We start from the raw sequence: 17,958 nt of genomic DNA, 5'->3' as shown, positions 1-17,958 counted from the left end.
ATGTGCTCAGCAGAAGCACAAAGAAACAAATGTGAGGGTACGCCTTATCAACCCTGGAACCACACCGATAACGTTATGTGAGTCTGTGAACTTAACCATTGTGAAAACCTTCATCTTAATAATTTTCTTGTTTCTCTGTAATTTTTCTTCTTTTCGTTCGTTATGGTTCTTGGTGAAACTTTCTTGTATCGTGTACGAGTATGTAGTATAGATGAGCATCTTACCTTTTGTTTATTGTTACTGATCGACGTACATATTAAAATTATTCCTTTAGGTCTTTCTACAAAGCGGAACGTTTGCGTGTGATGCGTATGCGACAGCAATGGTTCATTGAAACTACCTCTTTAGGTAACTGTCCTGTTAATCTCTATTACATTTTCCAAAACATTGTAATTTCTCGCTTCGCTAGGATACTGTCTTAATATATCTTTCAGCTAGTTCTACATTATCTGTTACTATCTTTTATTTAGAATTAAAAGAGGCGGCTAATGACGAAATGGATGTGGAAGTTGCAAATGACGAGAATGTTTCCTCGAAACAAGGATTTTCTGTAATCCCACATCGATTAGGTGAGCTTTGCTATTTTTTTCTTCTTTTATTTCTCGAGCAAATGTTTTTCACCTAACTTTGTTTTGAGATAAGGCGTTGTAATTCCTTTATTTGTCCTTCATCCTTGATTTCACCCCGACTACAACACTTAACGTTAAAGAAAACTGCTTTTATTTATTTATTTTTTGTTTCGCTCCGCGCCAACAGCCGTTAATCTGACTAGTCACCTCCTTTGGTTCATGTAGGACTAATAAATTGGTGTTTCGAGTTACTATCGTAATCCAGAACATCAATGTAATCAAACAGAATTTTGACAATGTTTATGGGTCATATCAAACTCTCTTCGGGGTAAAATGTAGTTGAGGGGTGGCACTCAGTGGCGTCCTTATTTTCCGACGCTCCAACTTACCTTTTTCTCTTAGTAGCTTTAGTTTACATGTCATAGATTCTCTAAGACTAATGCTTAGGCCTTAGGGCTTCGCTTGATGTGATTAGTTAGAGAAATAAGGGCGCCACTGAGTGGCCTCCCAACTACACTTTACCCTCTCTTGGCCATACACCCTATTTTAATATTAAACCTCGTTTCAGGTCATTTCTGACACTTTATTTGAATGTTTGACACTTTTATTGTTAGGCTTAATTTGAAGAAATACTTCCCTATTTATGCTGTTCAATCTGTTCTTTTTAACCATTTTTTGAAATGTAAACCTAGAAATTGTGGGATTTCCGTCCGGTGGTGCTTTGACGAACTTTGGTGGGAGTGGATTATTGGGATGCCGATTCATTCTACTCTACACAATTTATTTTATACCTGACTTGTTTGCGAAAGCCCATAACTCAGCATTTTACGTAAGGCCATGAGTCTTCTTGAGAGTTTACACATAGCTCCAATTATGACGGCAAATCTGTCCTCTGGGAGAGATATTCTAGCATGATTCAACGTTAGGTCACTAAAAGTTCCTGTTATTGAAAGCAAGCATAGAACACCAGAGGCGCAATTTCTATTCTAACCACGTGTTTCAAAGCGGTAATTTTTGTAGGCATTTAACTGATGCTGTCCACGGGAATCTTGCCAGTCTGCTTGACCAAGTATTATATTATTAGTCGACTCAACTCCTTTATTTATAGTTTTTTCATCCTTTTTTTGTATTTCGTTCTTCTTCGAGTATTCCAAATTTTAGCTTGTAAACGACCAGAACATCCATCATCTCCGTTCATGGTTTCAAATGTGAAGAGGATGAAGTGCGAATGAGTGACGTTCCGTTACCATGTGGGTTGTAACTCATCACTTTGCATTATATCAAGTTCTCTTTCTTTGATCTATATGAGCAGTGCATTTGGAGAATAGGTTCATTTAAACATGTAGTTTGCGTGTGAACAGTGAATTCACTCGCTTCTTCCCTATTCTGAACAACCCGTGATGGATTTTTGTTAGTAGTGAATATCACTTTATTTCATTCTTTTCGCTTGGTGATGCTCGTTTTGCAATTTCGCAGATGAGATTCCTTTCCTTATACACGCCAGATTCGTATACCTGCAATATTAGAATGGTATTCTGGAAGTGTTTTAATTCTTCATAACATCGTCGTTTTCATCTTATGTTAGCCGAATTTGTTCCTCATTCTTTGAATTTAATCCTTGTTGCACTGATGAAAAAAATGGTAGTGATTGAGTTACTGTATGTTATACTGGAAAGGTTCATAGGAAAAAATTGGGAATCATTCGCTTTGGTACGTTTGATTGCCGTTTTTCTGTGATTGGTTCTTTGTTTCATGTTTCCCCGGTTCTTGAAAAATTATACCCGCACTTGTAAGTATCTCTTCTTTTCAAAACACCCTCCGTTCCAAGTTTCTAGTGTTTGGCAGCTTCCTCTTTCTAAATGTGTTAGAAACGTTGAAAAGATGAACGTTGAATGTTGAGATCTTCGAAATAGCTATGCTTTCTCAAAGTATTTGAAGCATATTATTCAGTGAACTTGTACTTTTATTTATTAACATGAAGTATTTGAAGAAATACGGGTGTGCATTTGAAAGAAAAACCACTGTTGGGTTCCTATTTATGTTTAATGCAAAAGATTCTTTGTGGAAGGTCGTACACAAGGAGTCGGGTGTTTTAACTCAGGATATTTTAGTTATCGGTCTTGTTTTTCGTTTCATTGTGAACTTGTTGATCTCCATTGTTTCTGTTTGTGCGGTCTTCTTTCTTTTTGAATAAAAATTGTGTCTATAATTTCCAGTTTTGGACACACATGAATACTCTATTTCCATATTCGGAACCATTTTTGTGATTGATGAGAAAAGTAGGGGTAAAGAGTGATTTGAAAAAGGATTAGTTCTCATCTCACCCGTGAAATCGTACAAAAGAGGAACGATTCATTCAAGACCCGTATGGATGACAGTTCTGTTCTTTGGAAAATGCTTAAAAAGCAACGTCGGCTAATGTGTACGCAAAAATTTACAGCGGCAATAGATGAATAAGTTAGCCTGGATATCCATAAGAAGAATATAGTTATGATGATGACAAAATATAGATATCCTAGGTTCGAGATGATACTCGGGACTTATTCTTAGATGGGAATACTGAGAGCAAATTGAAGATCACAGGTATTATTAATAGGCCATGGATCATGCCGATCAATACAACGAGGAGCATGCATTCGGCGAAGATCTGGAATAACAATGTTAACAACCAAATAGAAGCAGAGTAATTATAATGAGTGGATAAAACCAAAACGATAGTATATTCGGATTGAAACGACCTGAAGCTCGATCCAAATGTGAACCGGGTGTGCTTGAAGTGGCACGATGGGGCTAGCGGTTGGGTTCGGGATGGGACCATCACTAGCTTCACTCGTACAGCAGCGATGAGTGCTGCTAGCGAGGGTTCCCATCGATCTCAACCGCTCCGAACATAGCCACTTACCCAACTGCAGCGAGTAACCAAATGCAGTGAAATTAAAAATGAAATTAAAACGTTTCGAAATGTAATTACATTTTGAAACGTTGCAAACAAACATTGCTGCTGTTGACCATAGTATAATCGGTAACTAATATAATCAAAACGACATGTAGTTCGTAAGCGGCTGCGCTTGAAGCAGCGCCGTAGAGGTGGTGGTTAGGATCGAGGTGGGCCCATCGCTAGCTTCACTCACTCGGACTGCAGCGATGAATGATACTATTGACGGTCGCCTCTCTATGCCAACCAGTACGCTTCGCTTCACCGCGCTGCTTCAAGCGCAGCCGCCTACACAACTACACCAAACATCAGGTCGTTTTAACTTTTTTTCTTTTTTTTTTAATTATATATTGTTATGCGGAAAGTCATACCTGTGACATGTGCAGCTTTACGAAAAATAAGCTGAGCACACATAATGTCGTCGAAATCGATGCCTGCATAATTGGAAATCCTACAGCAGCAACGGTCTTTTGAAGCCGTTCCCGAACACAATTAGATTCTTTGCCTAGAGAGCACTTATTTCATCCGATTGTTGGTAATTCTCCCAGAAAATCTCTCAGATTAAACTAAAGATTTGACTTCTGTTAGGGTTACCTACCAGTTTGATAGTAGTGGTAGGCAATGTGTGACGGAATGTCCACCGAGAACCCAATGCTCATCACTGTGGCCGACATCATGATAGGGTCTAACTCGGCTCCTCTGAGTGACATGATCCCGAAAACTCCTGGAAAGTGGGTTAATGTAGGGATCCCTCGAAATTAGAGATGGAAAATAGCAAAAATATAGAACTATTTACCTATACTAGTGCTAAGGATGCTGAGGGTGGCAACAAACAAAGTGGGAGGATGAGAGATGAACAAAACAGCAACAGCAAACATGGAAATAAATGTGAAAAGTGCAGATTGCGTTGACACAGGCACCATGGTCTCGATTAGATCCAGAAACTTAGCGTCGTCTTCGTAAATCGAAACTCCAAGGTCCGAATACTGTAAAATATTACATGAGTGAAGAGAATTGTTGAAATATTGATGATACATGCATGCCTTGTCAGCAAGGCTTCGCCATTGATTCAAAAGAATCGCTCGATTCGACCATTCGACCAGCTCCTCGCCATGGAAAGCAGTCGTGAAAAAGAATCGAGTCACTTTGTAATCGTTCCTGAATCTTGTTTTGACTATGAAAAATGTATGGTAGACGCTATAGTTAGATTTTTCTCGATTGTGAAGATTTACACAACTCCTCAGTTCTATTTCTGTTTTTTCGAGTAATTTGCTTGCATTGGATCACCATTTCCTTTGAGACGCAATTGCGGAACATCCTGTTATTTCTCATATTTTATGCTCAAAAATAGCTCGTTTTATTCATCCCCATGGGATCCCCATGCTGTTATAGTCGGGTCAAAAAGATCTGAAGCTGGGTGCAGTAGCGTAAGTGGCTGCGCACGAAGCGACGCAGTAGGTGCAGCAGTTGCGATCAAGGTTGAACAATCGCTAGCTCCACTTATTTTTGCGGTACCAATCGAGTCAGCGACGGTCCCACCTTGACCGTGACTGCCTGCCCTATCGCGCCGCCTCGGGCACAGCTGCCTACGCAACTGGACAAGCCTTCACTCGACTGTATCAAGTTGTGACCACTTAAATCTGTTTCAAAATTGTTTGGAGGAGATTGCAGCGCTATTCAACAAGTCTTGTATAGTCGGGTCAAAACGACATGAAGCACGGTGCATTTGCGTACGCGATCGAAACGGCACGGCGGAAACAGCAGTTGGAATAAGGGTGGGACCATCCCAAGCTGTAGTGATGGGTACTGCGAGCAAGGGTTCCAGTACGCTCCTAACTGCTACGCTCCACCGCACCGTTTCGAGTGAAGCCGCGTACGCAATTGCACCGTGGTCCATGTCGTTTTGACTCTACTATATGCATTGATACACGCATACGTGTGTGCATATCATGTCCACATATCGGTTAATGCTGGCATTTAGTCGGGCAGCCGTGTATTTGTCAAATTTCCGATTTTGTCCAGTTTAAAGGTTTATACAACATCATCCATGGTTACTGTCAAACCGACACGTAGCCCTGTGCGGTTGCGTAAGCGGTTGCGCTCGAAGCGGCGCTGGAGATAGCGCCTGGGATCGAGGTGGGACGATCGCAATGACTCACAGCAGTGGACGGTGGTAGCAAGTGGTCCTCACTCGATGCTATCCGCTGTGCTCCACCGCACCGCTTCGAGCGCAACCGCTTACGCAGCTACACCGTACCTCATGTCGTTTTGACTGCACTATGCCCTTCACAACTCATCCAAACCCATAACAAATGCCACAAGTGGTTTTTCCACGATTTGAAAGACTAACTTCACCACTACTCAAGTATCCCGAGTTTATCATTCCAATTCTTGAAAACTACTGAATTTCTTTACCCTGTTCCATTCATATCGAGTTGAACAAATCCTTTCCAGAACGAGAATTCTGGCCATTCTAGGAATTGTTTCAATTCGTTCCCACCTTCATCTGCAGTCTTTGCCGGTACTCTAGCACTGAAAGAATCACTTGGATTTTTTTCTTCTCATCGCATTTCCAACTAATACGAGACACATACCTGCCATTCTGAGAGAATTCTATGGCAGTATCTGGCTCTTCGAATTCTTCTGGAACATCGAGTTCTTCAGCTTGTCTTAAGAAATCTTCATAGTCTCTCAACCAGAATTTGGTGGAGTACGATCCAACAGAACTAGGCAAATTTTCGAAGTCTGCCACCTGGAATATCAAGGTTATTAGCGAAAATTTTTCCAGGAAGGAGTGAAAAAACAGCGTACCAATTGATGTATCCGCCTAGCATTGGTCCTATTCGAGATGTCACCAGGCTTTTTCACAAGCACCCAACATACGCTATAGTACGGTGTGATGAATTTTTTACGTGCCGTAAAGATCTGGCAAAGCAATTCGTGTGTTCTTCCACATGTTCACATGTTTTAAAATCGTGCAAAGTTAAAAACCTGGACGAACTTTTGCCAAATCTGAATCTTCCAGAAACAGCTTACTTGGACTAAGTTCAGCCTTAATGTTAAGTGTCCCAACGATTGAAACGTACCTGGAAATCTTTTTTTTGAACGTTTGCTAAGTGAGAAATAAAAAAATCAGCTTACCAATACACTGCTAAGGCCGCAATGACAGCAGAGGAGACAAATTTGTTCGAGATGAAGTTACAGTAAACATCCAATACTCTAGAGAGGCAGTATCCTTCCAGAAAATTAATTTCAGGAGTCATATGACTAACCTCGACTTCTTTGCTGACTCATTTTCAATGTCAATCTTTTTCTCGGCTGGTTTTGCTTGTTGTAAAGCTAATTGTTTGTTCATGAGCTCTTTTTCGACTTCCCGCCGACCAATGATTACCATCAGGGCCGCGTAGATTGTCAACTGGAAGCGAACGCATCATATGACAGGATCGAATGAACTAGTACGATTTTTTGAAAATCCATCTCTAGCGTTTCCAATTTTGCATTTTGATCCGTTGCCATTCTACCTACCATCTGACTTAAAATTTGAACTTATATGGTGCACATTATTCTCTTCAAGGGACCTATAGTAAAATAGTCTGCGCGGAAGGATCCTCGCTTATTTCCCATAAGCTGAAAGCCAGACGTTGACTGCGTCAGAATGACGCCCTGACGGTCAGCTGGACCTTACGGGTACGAGGGAAACATCCGGCTTTCCTCAAACCGTTGGAATTTTTCTGTTCTACTGTTGTTTTTTTGTTGATATGCATTTAATTGTATGCACACACAGATATATGTGTAAAAACAATAAAAAATATGTATAGATGTGGGGGGAAATATAGTTGGAAGGCACTCAAACGCCTCCTTGTTTCTGAAGGCTCTACTTTTCTTTTTTCTCTTCGTAACTTTGGCCTACATGTCATAGATCCTCTTAGACTAATGCGTAGGTTTTAGGGTCCCGACTAATTTAGCTACTACTTCCACAAGTAAGGGCGCGGTTGAGTGTCCCCGCTCCTCTTCTCCTAACTACATTTTACCCTAGATGCGTGGTGCTGCGTAAGTAATATCCTTTAGAATTCAGGAGGAAATTAATCTTAAAATGAACAGCTTTGTTGAATTCTGAAGGGAAGCAGCTGAAGACGTGAAAAGAATGAGTGGTTGCAGTGCTATGCGCGAGCTTCGTGGTGCTGCTGTGGTGTGTAGCTGGATTAAAGGCATCACCCCACGAATCTGGGGTGGTACGGACTTCAGGTGGAATATTCGTATACGGGTTAGTAGATTATGGTAGAGTTCAGGAGGAAATTAACGTCAAAATGGAGAGGGGTGTGATTACGTCTATTTCTCCCTAATTCCCGTGGAGAGATGAACGGAATCCCCCCAAAAAAAAAACGGCCCGGAACAGATTCGTGGGGTGATGCCTTTAAGACGACCTGATGTTCGGTGCAGTTGCGTACAGGGTTGCAATCAAAGCGGCGCCGGTGGAGTGTAGCGGTTGGGGTCGAGGTGGAGCTCTCGCTGGCACTACTCATCGTAGCAATCCGAATGAAGCCAGCAATGGTCTGATCTCGATACCAACCGTTATCTACACTGCGCTTCTTCAATCACACTCGCTTATACAACTACGTTGTTTTCATCCTACTATAACTGTTGTCCAACGAAAAGAAAAGTCCATTTCTGTTTTAAAAAAAATCTGTGTTAGGATGTACAGTCTGCAAAAGATGAGGGTACCACAGACATTTTCGGGTAAGAACACTACCTTTCCCTTATGGCTACGAGATCGTTGGCAGCAAAGCAGAAACTAAAAAAAAACCCAAGAACTAGAAATGAAAAAAAAACCTAAAAACTAGAAACCTTCCCAGAACAACACCACAATTCCAACTTCTTGTTATTTCTTGAACTTCGGAACATAGCAAGCATTTCAAGAACGCAGAATGAAGAAAAAAACAACGTCACCTCGTAGTGGTGTTTATGTGCGTGTGTTAGGAGTATAATTTTGGTGAAAAAATCACCTGGAAAATAAAGTCCACAACAACGGCGAGCGCATTTCCTATACTGAATAGTTGAATTTCTGGAGTAGGCGTAAGTGCTCCAATACCAAAAGCTAACACATTTGTTATAGTAGTAATGGAGACCTGAAAATTTATTTTAAAAAAAAAATGTTCCTCTCAGAAGATCTCCTGGATGAGATTTTAACTGCTACATCTCACCGATGGTCCTGTCTCCACCAGCATCTCTATGACTCGACGTCGTACTTCGACGTTCACATTGTCTATTGGCATTTTTCTGGAATAAACAACTCCATAGATGGATTGTTCGATGTTTTGGATCTAAACCTGTCAAACCTTCGATGAGATGTGATCCTTTGCCAAGCATTCACCATAAGGTAAGCATCGTCCACACCGATGGCAAGCACCAGGAATGGAGTGACACAGAGAATGGAGCCGAATCGAAATCCAGCCCAAAACATCCCACCAAGAGTGGCACCGCAGGCCATGAACGGACACACGCAGGCCATAATTGCCAGAGTAATCTAAGGAATTTCATCAAAATCGGAAAAAAATATGAGGAATTGTTTAGTCGGAACAAAAAACAAACAAACAAACTTTGTGGATATCCATCTGTTTCAGAGCTGTGGCACTTATCGAAAAGGTTACACTAGAGAAAGTGGCCATTATGACGAATCCAATAACGAGAAAAGGTAGAAGAGTTAGACCAGATCGAACTAAAACTAACGATAATCCATGATCACTTTTAGACAATCACAATTTACAACAACATACCAATTTCTGATGTAATAAATGAATCCGTAAGCACGTTCACTGAGATCAAATCGCTTTTGAATTCTCTAAAAAATGAGAAATTGACGTTAATGGAGTGAACAGTTATATTTGCTCAAATGTTTTCCCTAATACCTTTATCCAGTTTTATTAGCTGTATAAAATTCCATCCCAACTCTATAAAAGTTCACTAGCAACTTACTTTTGAAAATAATCCACGATAGAGCGTTCATATTGTTTCATATCGTCGATATTCACTTCGGAACCGATTTCAGCACGAAATTGGAGCACGACTAAAGCTATTTCACGGATATTGTTCGGTAGTTGATTCTGAAATTCGTTTCCTAATTATGATAGCTTCTTCGAACTTCTATGCTCCTGATGTGTATAATTAGAAGGAAAACAAAGATGCCCGGAAAATAGATGCTGTTCCATTATAGATTCGTTTTGAATTGGGACCTATGACCTTCTGGGACTTCTTTTTTGACCCGTAAACCGCGACACGCCTGTCACAGTGCGCGTATTTTCTCTGCTTGACACCTGTTTCCACTTGAATTTCATGAATCCCAACCATTAGCCTATTTATGCTATAGTCAGGTCAAAGCGACCTTAAGTCTGGTGCAATTGCGTAAGCGCCTGCACTCGAAGTGTTCGTAACGGTTGAGACCGGGGCAGAACCAGTTCGCTAGCATCCCTGGACAGCTCAATTTCAATTCACTGCCCTGAAAAAAGGATGTGGGAAACAGCCTTGTCGATCGAATCTTCTTGCGAGTCACCTAACAACGTGTCAAGTATGTCAGCGCAAGAACAAATGTAGCCTACGCATGTGCACGGAGATCCAGGTCGTTTTGGTCCGACTAGATCTAGTTTTACCTCCATACCCGATTCGATAAGTTGTTACAAATCATCTTAGTGGCCCAATCATTTTAGCGTATACTTATAGTGGAGTCAAAACGACAAGAAATACGAAATCGAGGTGGGACCATCGCGAACTGCAGCAATGAAAGGCGACAGCTAATCGCTACGCTCCGCTGCGCCGCTTTGAGCGCAACCGCTTACGCAACTGCACCTTGGTTCATGTCGTTTTGACCCTACTAATATGTTTTTTATCTGAAATATTAACAATACTACTGTACCAAGAGGTAGTCCTTGTGCTTTCCATCTGCGGTTGAAACAATGGTTTCGTGGCCGTCTCGATCGCGTACAGCAATTTTCACTCCGAATAGATTCGGATCCATATAGAGCTTTGTTCCCAGCACAGTTGTGATCGGATAGCCAAGATCCAAATGTCGACTTTTGTTCGTGTATTTGTCGGAAATCAACATTCCACTCTGAAAATCAATTCCATACGGGTTGATACACTGTGAGCGAGAAGGTCAAGAAATTCATACACACACTGCACTCTTGAGAGCTCGTTAAAAACTGGAAAATAAGTGGCCGTAGAGTAGACAGAATGTAGGAAGGACACTCACGTAAAAATGTCGGATCGGTTCGTTGAGAGTGCAAAATCCTTGACAAAATTGTTCGAAATTCTCAGTACCCCTTGAGGAACGCAAGTAGAAATCCCGTGAGATTTTGTCGAGAACCTGGAAATGATAGTTAGTTACCGTTTGTTACAAGATACTGATGGACAGTTTTTCCTGGAGCTTTTCCAGCTTTGACATCAGGACATGGCAACAGCAGGTGACCTTACCGCCGTTTCTAGGTTCCTGCGCAGAAATTGTGAGTTTTACGGTCATAAATTTAGGAACGCAGGTTCTGCCACGCTTTCGATTGGCCGCTCAGTCACTGTACCGGCAGCCGAGCACTCTTACTGCATTTTTGTTTGAAACTGCATCTAAGGCTTATTCGTAGTGCCTGGAATTCGTGAAACGGCATTTCAAGCCGGCGAAAGGAGTGCGTGGATTGCGGCGCACGCGACGCGGTTGCTCCAGTGGACATGAGTACCATCCTGTGAATTGGAGAGTTTCGAAAGTGAGAAGAATTCAGGGATGTAAATGATAGTTTTGTTTCTTTCTTCCTGTCCTTAACCTCAGCCTTGCATGAGTTTTAAATGGTACACAAAAAAGAGGCTGAAATCGAATTCCTACGAACTGACGTCTTTCAGAAGACGAGTTGTTATCCCGCGAAACTTCCGAACCAGACAGAGAGGTTCTCCATCGCACTACGACTGCGCAATATTTATGAAACTGTGTGGAAAAAAAGGGGAATTGAACCCTACATGTTAAAATCCTGAAAGCATCCTAAGACGTTCAGAAAGTTTGTTTAGAAAATGTTCTATATGCCAATGGGTAGTTTCATTCTGCAAAACTGAATATTTTTACAAGGAGCATCAGAGTTCCTGAATTCAAAGTTAGAAAAGAATTTTTTCATGTAAATTGGAGAGATATAGATCTTTTAGCTTCCAAAATTCGAAACAAATTGTATCCTTTCTTCTTTCTCCAAAAATTCTCTTATACATGTTGATAAGAGAGTGGAGAATTTGAATTTCGAACGCGAGTTCATCTGCGTAAGTTCATTTTTCAGATTTTCCAACCCGTCGAGAGAATAGATCAACGTTTCCAGTGTCATTTAATTTCCATCCGAAAAAAATAATTTAATAAAGAGATGCCAAATTGTTCTTTAAGATGTGCACTTCAACTTCAGCGTTGATATTCTTTTCGGTAAAAGGAGAAAAACTCCCACAACGACACTACAGAAACCGAATAGTCCGCAGCTTTTACTGGAACATTCCAGAAGATCAAACCTGCACAGTTTCATTCAGATACGACGTCTTCAACATGTTTAAGCCATCCTTTGCGCTGACAAAAGCGTAAATCGTTTTCGGTTCACCTCGATTCAAGAAGAATTCACGATAGATCTGCAACACAGATAAATCGCGTAGGTCTTGTGTACCCGATGAGCGTGACCGGACATATGAATGTAGATCACCTTGAGTTCCTGTCGAGACCTCGCATCGTACGGCGTAAAGTCACTAATGTTGTTCTCCATTGATGTGAGTGGAATTTTCAAGGTTAATATAGCTGTGGCTACTGAACTCAATATTATGCATGTCCATGGCGCATAGCTGAAAGCAAATTTCGAGAATTTCAGATTTTAAAATTTGAAAATGAATGAAATTTGAATTAGAAAATGCTGAAAATTTTGAAAGTTCAAAGGAAATGATGAAATAATGGAATGAATGAATGATGAAATGAATGCCTGTGGCAGTAAAGAAAGAGGACCATATCGATCCTGGCAGGTGTATTCCCATCTGGTTTTAGTGGATTTGTTTTCTGATCAGAAGCATAAATGTGTCACATGGCCGCTTTAGCACTTTTGTTGCGCAAGCATTTTCCAGAAAAAAAAATCGAAAAAACTAAGAATAAACATGAAGAAATGTCTATTCTCGATCCATTGTTCTCCTTTTTTCTGCTTCATTTCTTTTTCCTTCAAGCAATGGCAATCTAAATAAGACTACGTAAAGATCTTTTTGTATATTGATTTAACATTTATATATTTATATTTGGTACTTATATTTTTGTATATTTCTTATTTAGATAGCCGTTGCTTGAAGGAAAAAAAAATGAAGCAGAAAAAAAGAGAAGAATGGAGCGAGATTATTTCACTCTTTTTTGTGTGGAAAAAAATCTTCATGCTTTTATCCTTGGATTCTATCAAGATATTCTGTTTTTGCAGCTCAAACACATTAAAAGAACTTGGTCATTTCGTAGATGCGTGATTCCTTTAACAAATGCACACGCCAGACTAAAACTATGTAAGTCAGAGGATATTTTCAGAGAGTCCACGAATAAAAAATGAGTAAGAAAACATCTGCGTGAGTTCGCCTTTTCCAGGTTTTCCAATTCGTGGAGGGAATAAACTACTGTTTCCAGTGTTATCTAAGTTCCATCCGAAAAAATAATTTAATATAGAGATCCCGAATTTTTCTCGAACTTTTTTTTTACTATGTGTCGGTTCATTTGGTTTTCTATATACGTTTTTTTTTTGCTTTCTGTATTTTATTCGAATTTGTTATGCACAAGATTTGCATCGTAAAAGGATACCGTTGCAAAAAATTCTCCTGTGTACTGACTGATTCCAAGAAAAAATCAAGAATTACGGGGAAATTCTGAAGCAACTATACATACAGTCAACCATAATCCACTGATTACTTGCCATTTAAAGATAAATCCACTTTTTTGCGGATAATTTCTTCTTTTTTTCTGAGGAAAAGTTATTTTTGAGCAATTCTCGAGAGTTCGATTCTCAACAGGTTAGTTTTTACTGCTGTTTGAATGGCTGAATTTTTTTTTTTGAATTTCGTATTCGATTCCCTATTCAATCCGATATTCGTTTTTAACAACTATCGCTTAGCAAATCAATGGAGAAATCAATCCGAGTAAGGAGAGAAGAAATTTTCATTTCCTAATCTGACGAGACTGACGACAGCGACAGTGAAGTACAATATTTCACATACCGATGAAAAAAAAATACCACCACCGCCTTCCCATCAGCGATAAAAAAAGAGACTTTGGTATAGAAGAGGGAGAAGGACTTGCCTTATAGCCGTGCCGATTTTCTCGAAAATATAGTTGATCCATTTGATGAACCATGTGTCATCGCTGGCACGTTTTCCCATCGCAACCCGTTTCGTTTTGAACGAATAATCGAATGATCGAGGAGAGTTCGTTTATGGCACTCTTCTCGTTTAGTAGCTCATGAATACGATCGATGAATTCGAGTCTGTAATTCGTTTTTTATTCCATAAATTCTCGGTGTGTCACTACCATAGGAATGAATAAATAAATAAATAAATAACTGATGATACGATCGCTTAGAAAAAGAAAACACACGCAAGGATGAAGAACGAAGAAATGAGCGATTTCCGAACATTTCTGAATGACACAAGAAGAAAATTTCACAAAAAGTTGATATCAAAAAGATGGTATGAGACAGAGAGAAAATGCTTATGTGTTTTCCCGTGCATAAATTGTATTAATATATTGTTATCATTATATATTTTTTATTCCTATTCTAGAATCACATCTATAGTTACTACAGTATACCACATCACATCTATAGTTACTACAGTAATCATCGGCACTTAGGTTCGCCCGAATGACCGTGACGCTTCAGAGCGTCGCAATTCCTGTGCATTTCAAGCCTAACAAGTAGATCACAGATATAAACGAACGCGATTACTGTAAAGTGTGGAGGTGCTGTTTATTGTTGTCTCGTTGGGATTTATTTACGCCATCATTTTACTTTAACCTCTAGCTCTAGCTAATCATCATATAACACCTTTTGAAGGAATTCTGAAGAAGTTCAAAAATATTCTGGATTCACAATACGATGTAAATCCCTCGGTTTTTATTTGCTCCTCCAATTATATCATTTGGAGGCACGTTGTTTTCTGGGCGTTAAACGCAAAATGAGCAAAATTCCTCTCAGCATCTCTTATATAAACAGTTTATTTACAAAACTTTGCTTCACTTATTATATTTTTTATTTTTGTCCAAAAAACCGAACTTCGTCCTTCAAAAGAAACTTCAAAAAAGAAGACCATCGAAACCCTAAAGTAATTAAAACAGCTTTCTTAGAAACTCAGAGCGCACCTTTTGCGCTTTTTCGTAAAACTAAAAAATAAACAAATGACTGAATTAAATAAATAAATAACTAAACTGATTCTAACAAAGCTCGATTATGCGCGAGTTTTCGAAGAAAAAAACGATCCGATAACAATCAAACTCCTCCAGACTTTTGCTAAAGAGATCCTAGAAAATAAGCCAGTAATTAGGAGCTAACATCATAAGTATCTATGGAAATTATCGAGATTTTTTGCTCACAAAAAACGAATAGAAACGTTCAGAAGAATTTTTTTCATGTGGAATCTAAAATGATGGAGTTTGAAAAAAAACGAAACGAGCTACGATTTTGAAATACACAAAAATTCCAGTAGTAAAAGGAAAAGACTGAGTGACTCAGCATTTATGAGTCAGAACATATTCTCATTATGCAATATTTTTATATAAAGAGTGAAATTGGACGCCTATATACGATCTTGTCCTTCAAAAACAGCTACACATCCTCTTTTTCAAATTCTTCCCTAAAATCGATCCTTATTCTCTTGTAGTAGTGGTTAGCCGTTTAACGATAACAAAGTTAGTGACCCACTCTCCGCTTGAGGTCTCCCACTCGTTCGCCAACGGCCCCTAACGGTCCCATCCGTTCTGGGTTAAGGTGGACACCGAAACCCCTGGTAACCATTGTTTTACTGGTAAAGTTCTGGATTTGGAAGAATAGGAGGATGACCCGTCTACCCACCACAGAACGTGCTATGAAGGGCCAGCCTTGCTGTATAGAACATGGGCGAAAATCTAGTAAGCTTTGTTTCTTCTCGTTTTTGTTTTACTGGGCACCTATGGGTGTTTACAAACAAATACATGCTGTAATAATAACAACGAAAAAACGTGATAGTTTGCAAAAAAAAAGCAAATTATGTCAGTGTTCGGAGCGTTAGAGGACTAAAATTGAACTTTGTTACTTCCTAATTTTTCAAACCAGAAGTTAATGGTCCAAAAAAAATTTGTGAAACGTTTCCACTCACATGTATTTCTCATCGAATCTAAGGCGCTCGCAGTAATAGCGCTAGGAAAATAATTACTTGTCCTCGATTTGTAAAGAACGAAGTTTGCAAGAGAAAAGAGAAACTTCAAGCGTTGATGTAGTGGGAAAAGAAACGAGGGAAATAAATGAATCAACTACTTCTCCAATGTTTATTTATTTATTTATCTATTTATTGCTCTCAATCCAATGCAAAAAAAGATGTGCCAAGGACAAAATACAAAACAAATATAGTAAACACAAGAAGAAAAAAAAAGAAGAAAAAAGAATTCATCAAGCAGGGATCAATTTCGCGTGCAATTAATTTTATTTATTTATTTATTTATTTATTATTACGATTTATTTCTTCTTACAATACGTGGCACACTTTTATTTTATTTCAGTTGGAATGTTTGGGGTACCTAGAACGCGACAAATACCCAAAATATCCAATATTCGGGGAAGAAAATGCAAAAAAATGATACAATACAACCAAATAAATGTAAATATTTCACGAAAAAAAATATTTTTGCTAGAAATGGGTGAAAAAGCAGCAGAAGGGCCGCGTAAAGTGTTATGAAACTATGAAACAAAAAATAAAGCAGATTAGCAGAGATCGCGAAAGAAATAAACGGATGAAAAAAAAATGAAATCAATCGAGTTCAGAGCAGAATGAGGCCTTGTGGCAATCGGGTTTGAATGAGGTAGTGAGGAAATGACTGGTCGAATAACGTTTTTTTTTTCTCGTTCTCAATTGGAACTGGTATTTCTGTGACGGTCGATCGGTCGTCGATGGGATGCCGCAGCTGGCGCCACCAGCTCAGAACTACTCCCATCGCTCCTCCATCGCTAGCAAGGCGGTACGCAACAGAACCAATCGGTACCTCTACCTTAGGAGGCGCAAGGCGCATCGACCTCGGCACCGCCCTCTTCGCACTCGCGACCGAAGAAATTCTTGAATGCTGTTGATAATATTGCTAATAACTAGCCCCTTAATCGAGTTTGATCTGACCTTGGTTGGATTTTTTTGAATACGGATTGTGTACGTAAAAATGCTTGGATATAGTTGGAAATTGTTCTTTGAATAAAGTTTTGTAGATAAAAATTGTAAAAGAAAAGCAAAAATTCTACTGCCTTTGTTCGCCCTCTAATAATCTAATATATTAATATAAAATTCTAATAATAATATTCTAATATAATATAATAATTCTAATATAGAATTCTAATAATAATTATGGTGGAGATAATAATGCCCGCTCCTTCTTTTTTCTTTGAAATTTCATCAAAATTTGTTTACTTTATTTTTTTGTACATTTGAACTTGACAGGAATGAGATGAAACGAAATAGTAGAATATTTGCAAAGACAACGATAAGTGCCTGAACTCAAACCAGCCACGGTTGAATCCAAGCAAGTGAGTGCGTTCTAATCTTTAATCCAGAAGAAATAAACTTCTTCTACTGGAGTTCTGCAGTCCTCACTGAAAGAATAGGATCTCAAATCTAATCGCTCGGATCCTATTCTTCCCTTTCATTTCAATGCGATCTATTTAGGAAATAACATATGAGTACTTGGCAATAAATAGTTATATCAATATCCTATTGAATAAGAATATTTTCAAGAAAAAAAAGCCATAAGTTCAAACAGTGAATGACAAGAGAATCCTAGAAAAACGAGGAAATAAAGAACGAATAAATCTGAGGATCAAGGGGAAATGGTCTTAAGACGAATTTGCAAAAAAAAAATGCAGAATTTGAAAGTGGAATATAATTCTAACTATTGCTATTGAAACTATTGAAACTATTGAAAACTATTGAAATCATACATATTACAACCACTAGTCGTTGTATTGTGTCGGTAAAATCCAGAAATAGGTAAGTTAGAAAATTATCATATAGTTGCCTAAATTTTCAAAGGTGAAAACTTTAAAGCAAATAATCTTTCTTCATATTTTTTTCTCGAAGAGGACTGTGGATAAATTAAGTGAGCAGTTTACAAAATGAATGCGGACCACAAAAATATCAGGAACGGTTCCGACATACATCTTACCGCAATCGGCGAAGAATGAATAAATGTCGATTGATCCGAATAACGGTGTC

At 39.1% G+C, this 17,958-nt stretch overlaps 2 protein-coding genes across 2 annotated transcripts; one reads left to right on the top strand and one right to left on the bottom strand.

The window, feature by feature from the left end:
- Nucleotides 1–1,801, top strand: RB195_020191 (uncharacterized protein; the record flags this gene model as incomplete). The annotated part of the gene is made up of 4 exons (XM_064188388.1): nt 1–77; nt 275–348; nt 471–569; nt 1,731–1,801. The coding sequence occupies 4 exons, from the start codon at nt 1–3 to the stop codon at nt 1,799–1,801; spliced, it is 321 nt and encodes a 106-aa protein (XP_064044269.1).
- Nucleotides 1,802–3,084: 1,283 nt separating this feature from the next.
- On the bottom strand, nt 3,085–13,896 carry RB195_020190 (uncharacterized protein; the record flags this gene model as incomplete). Its single annotated transcript, XM_064188387.1, has 21 exons — nt 3,085–3,216; nt 3,876–4,009; nt 4,103–4,228; nt 4,301–4,662; nt 5,920–6,036; nt 6,099–6,256; nt 6,316–6,429; nt 6,506–6,590; nt 6,646–6,723; nt 6,777–6,919; nt 8,508–8,630; nt 8,706–8,781; nt 8,841–9,028; nt 9,102–9,220; nt 9,279–9,343; nt 9,478–9,605; nt 10,412–10,606; nt 10,748–10,861; nt 12,022–12,135; nt 12,207–12,342; nt 13,817–13,896. 21 exons carry the CDS (start codon nt 13,894–13,896, stop codon nt 3,085–3,087), a joined length of 2,787 nt encoding a protein of 928 aa, XP_064044268.1.
- Between the last annotated feature and the right edge of the window lie 4,062 nt (nt 13,897–17,958).

Source organism: Necator americanus, chromosome II, assembly GCF_031761385.1.
Source record: "Necator americanus strain Aroian chromosome II, whole genome shotgun sequence".
Classification (NCBI taxonomy): Eukaryota; Metazoa; Nematoda; class Chromadorea; order Rhabditida; family Ancylostomatidae; genus Necator; species Necator americanus.
This window is presented reverse-complemented; position numbering and strand designations above follow the sequence as displayed.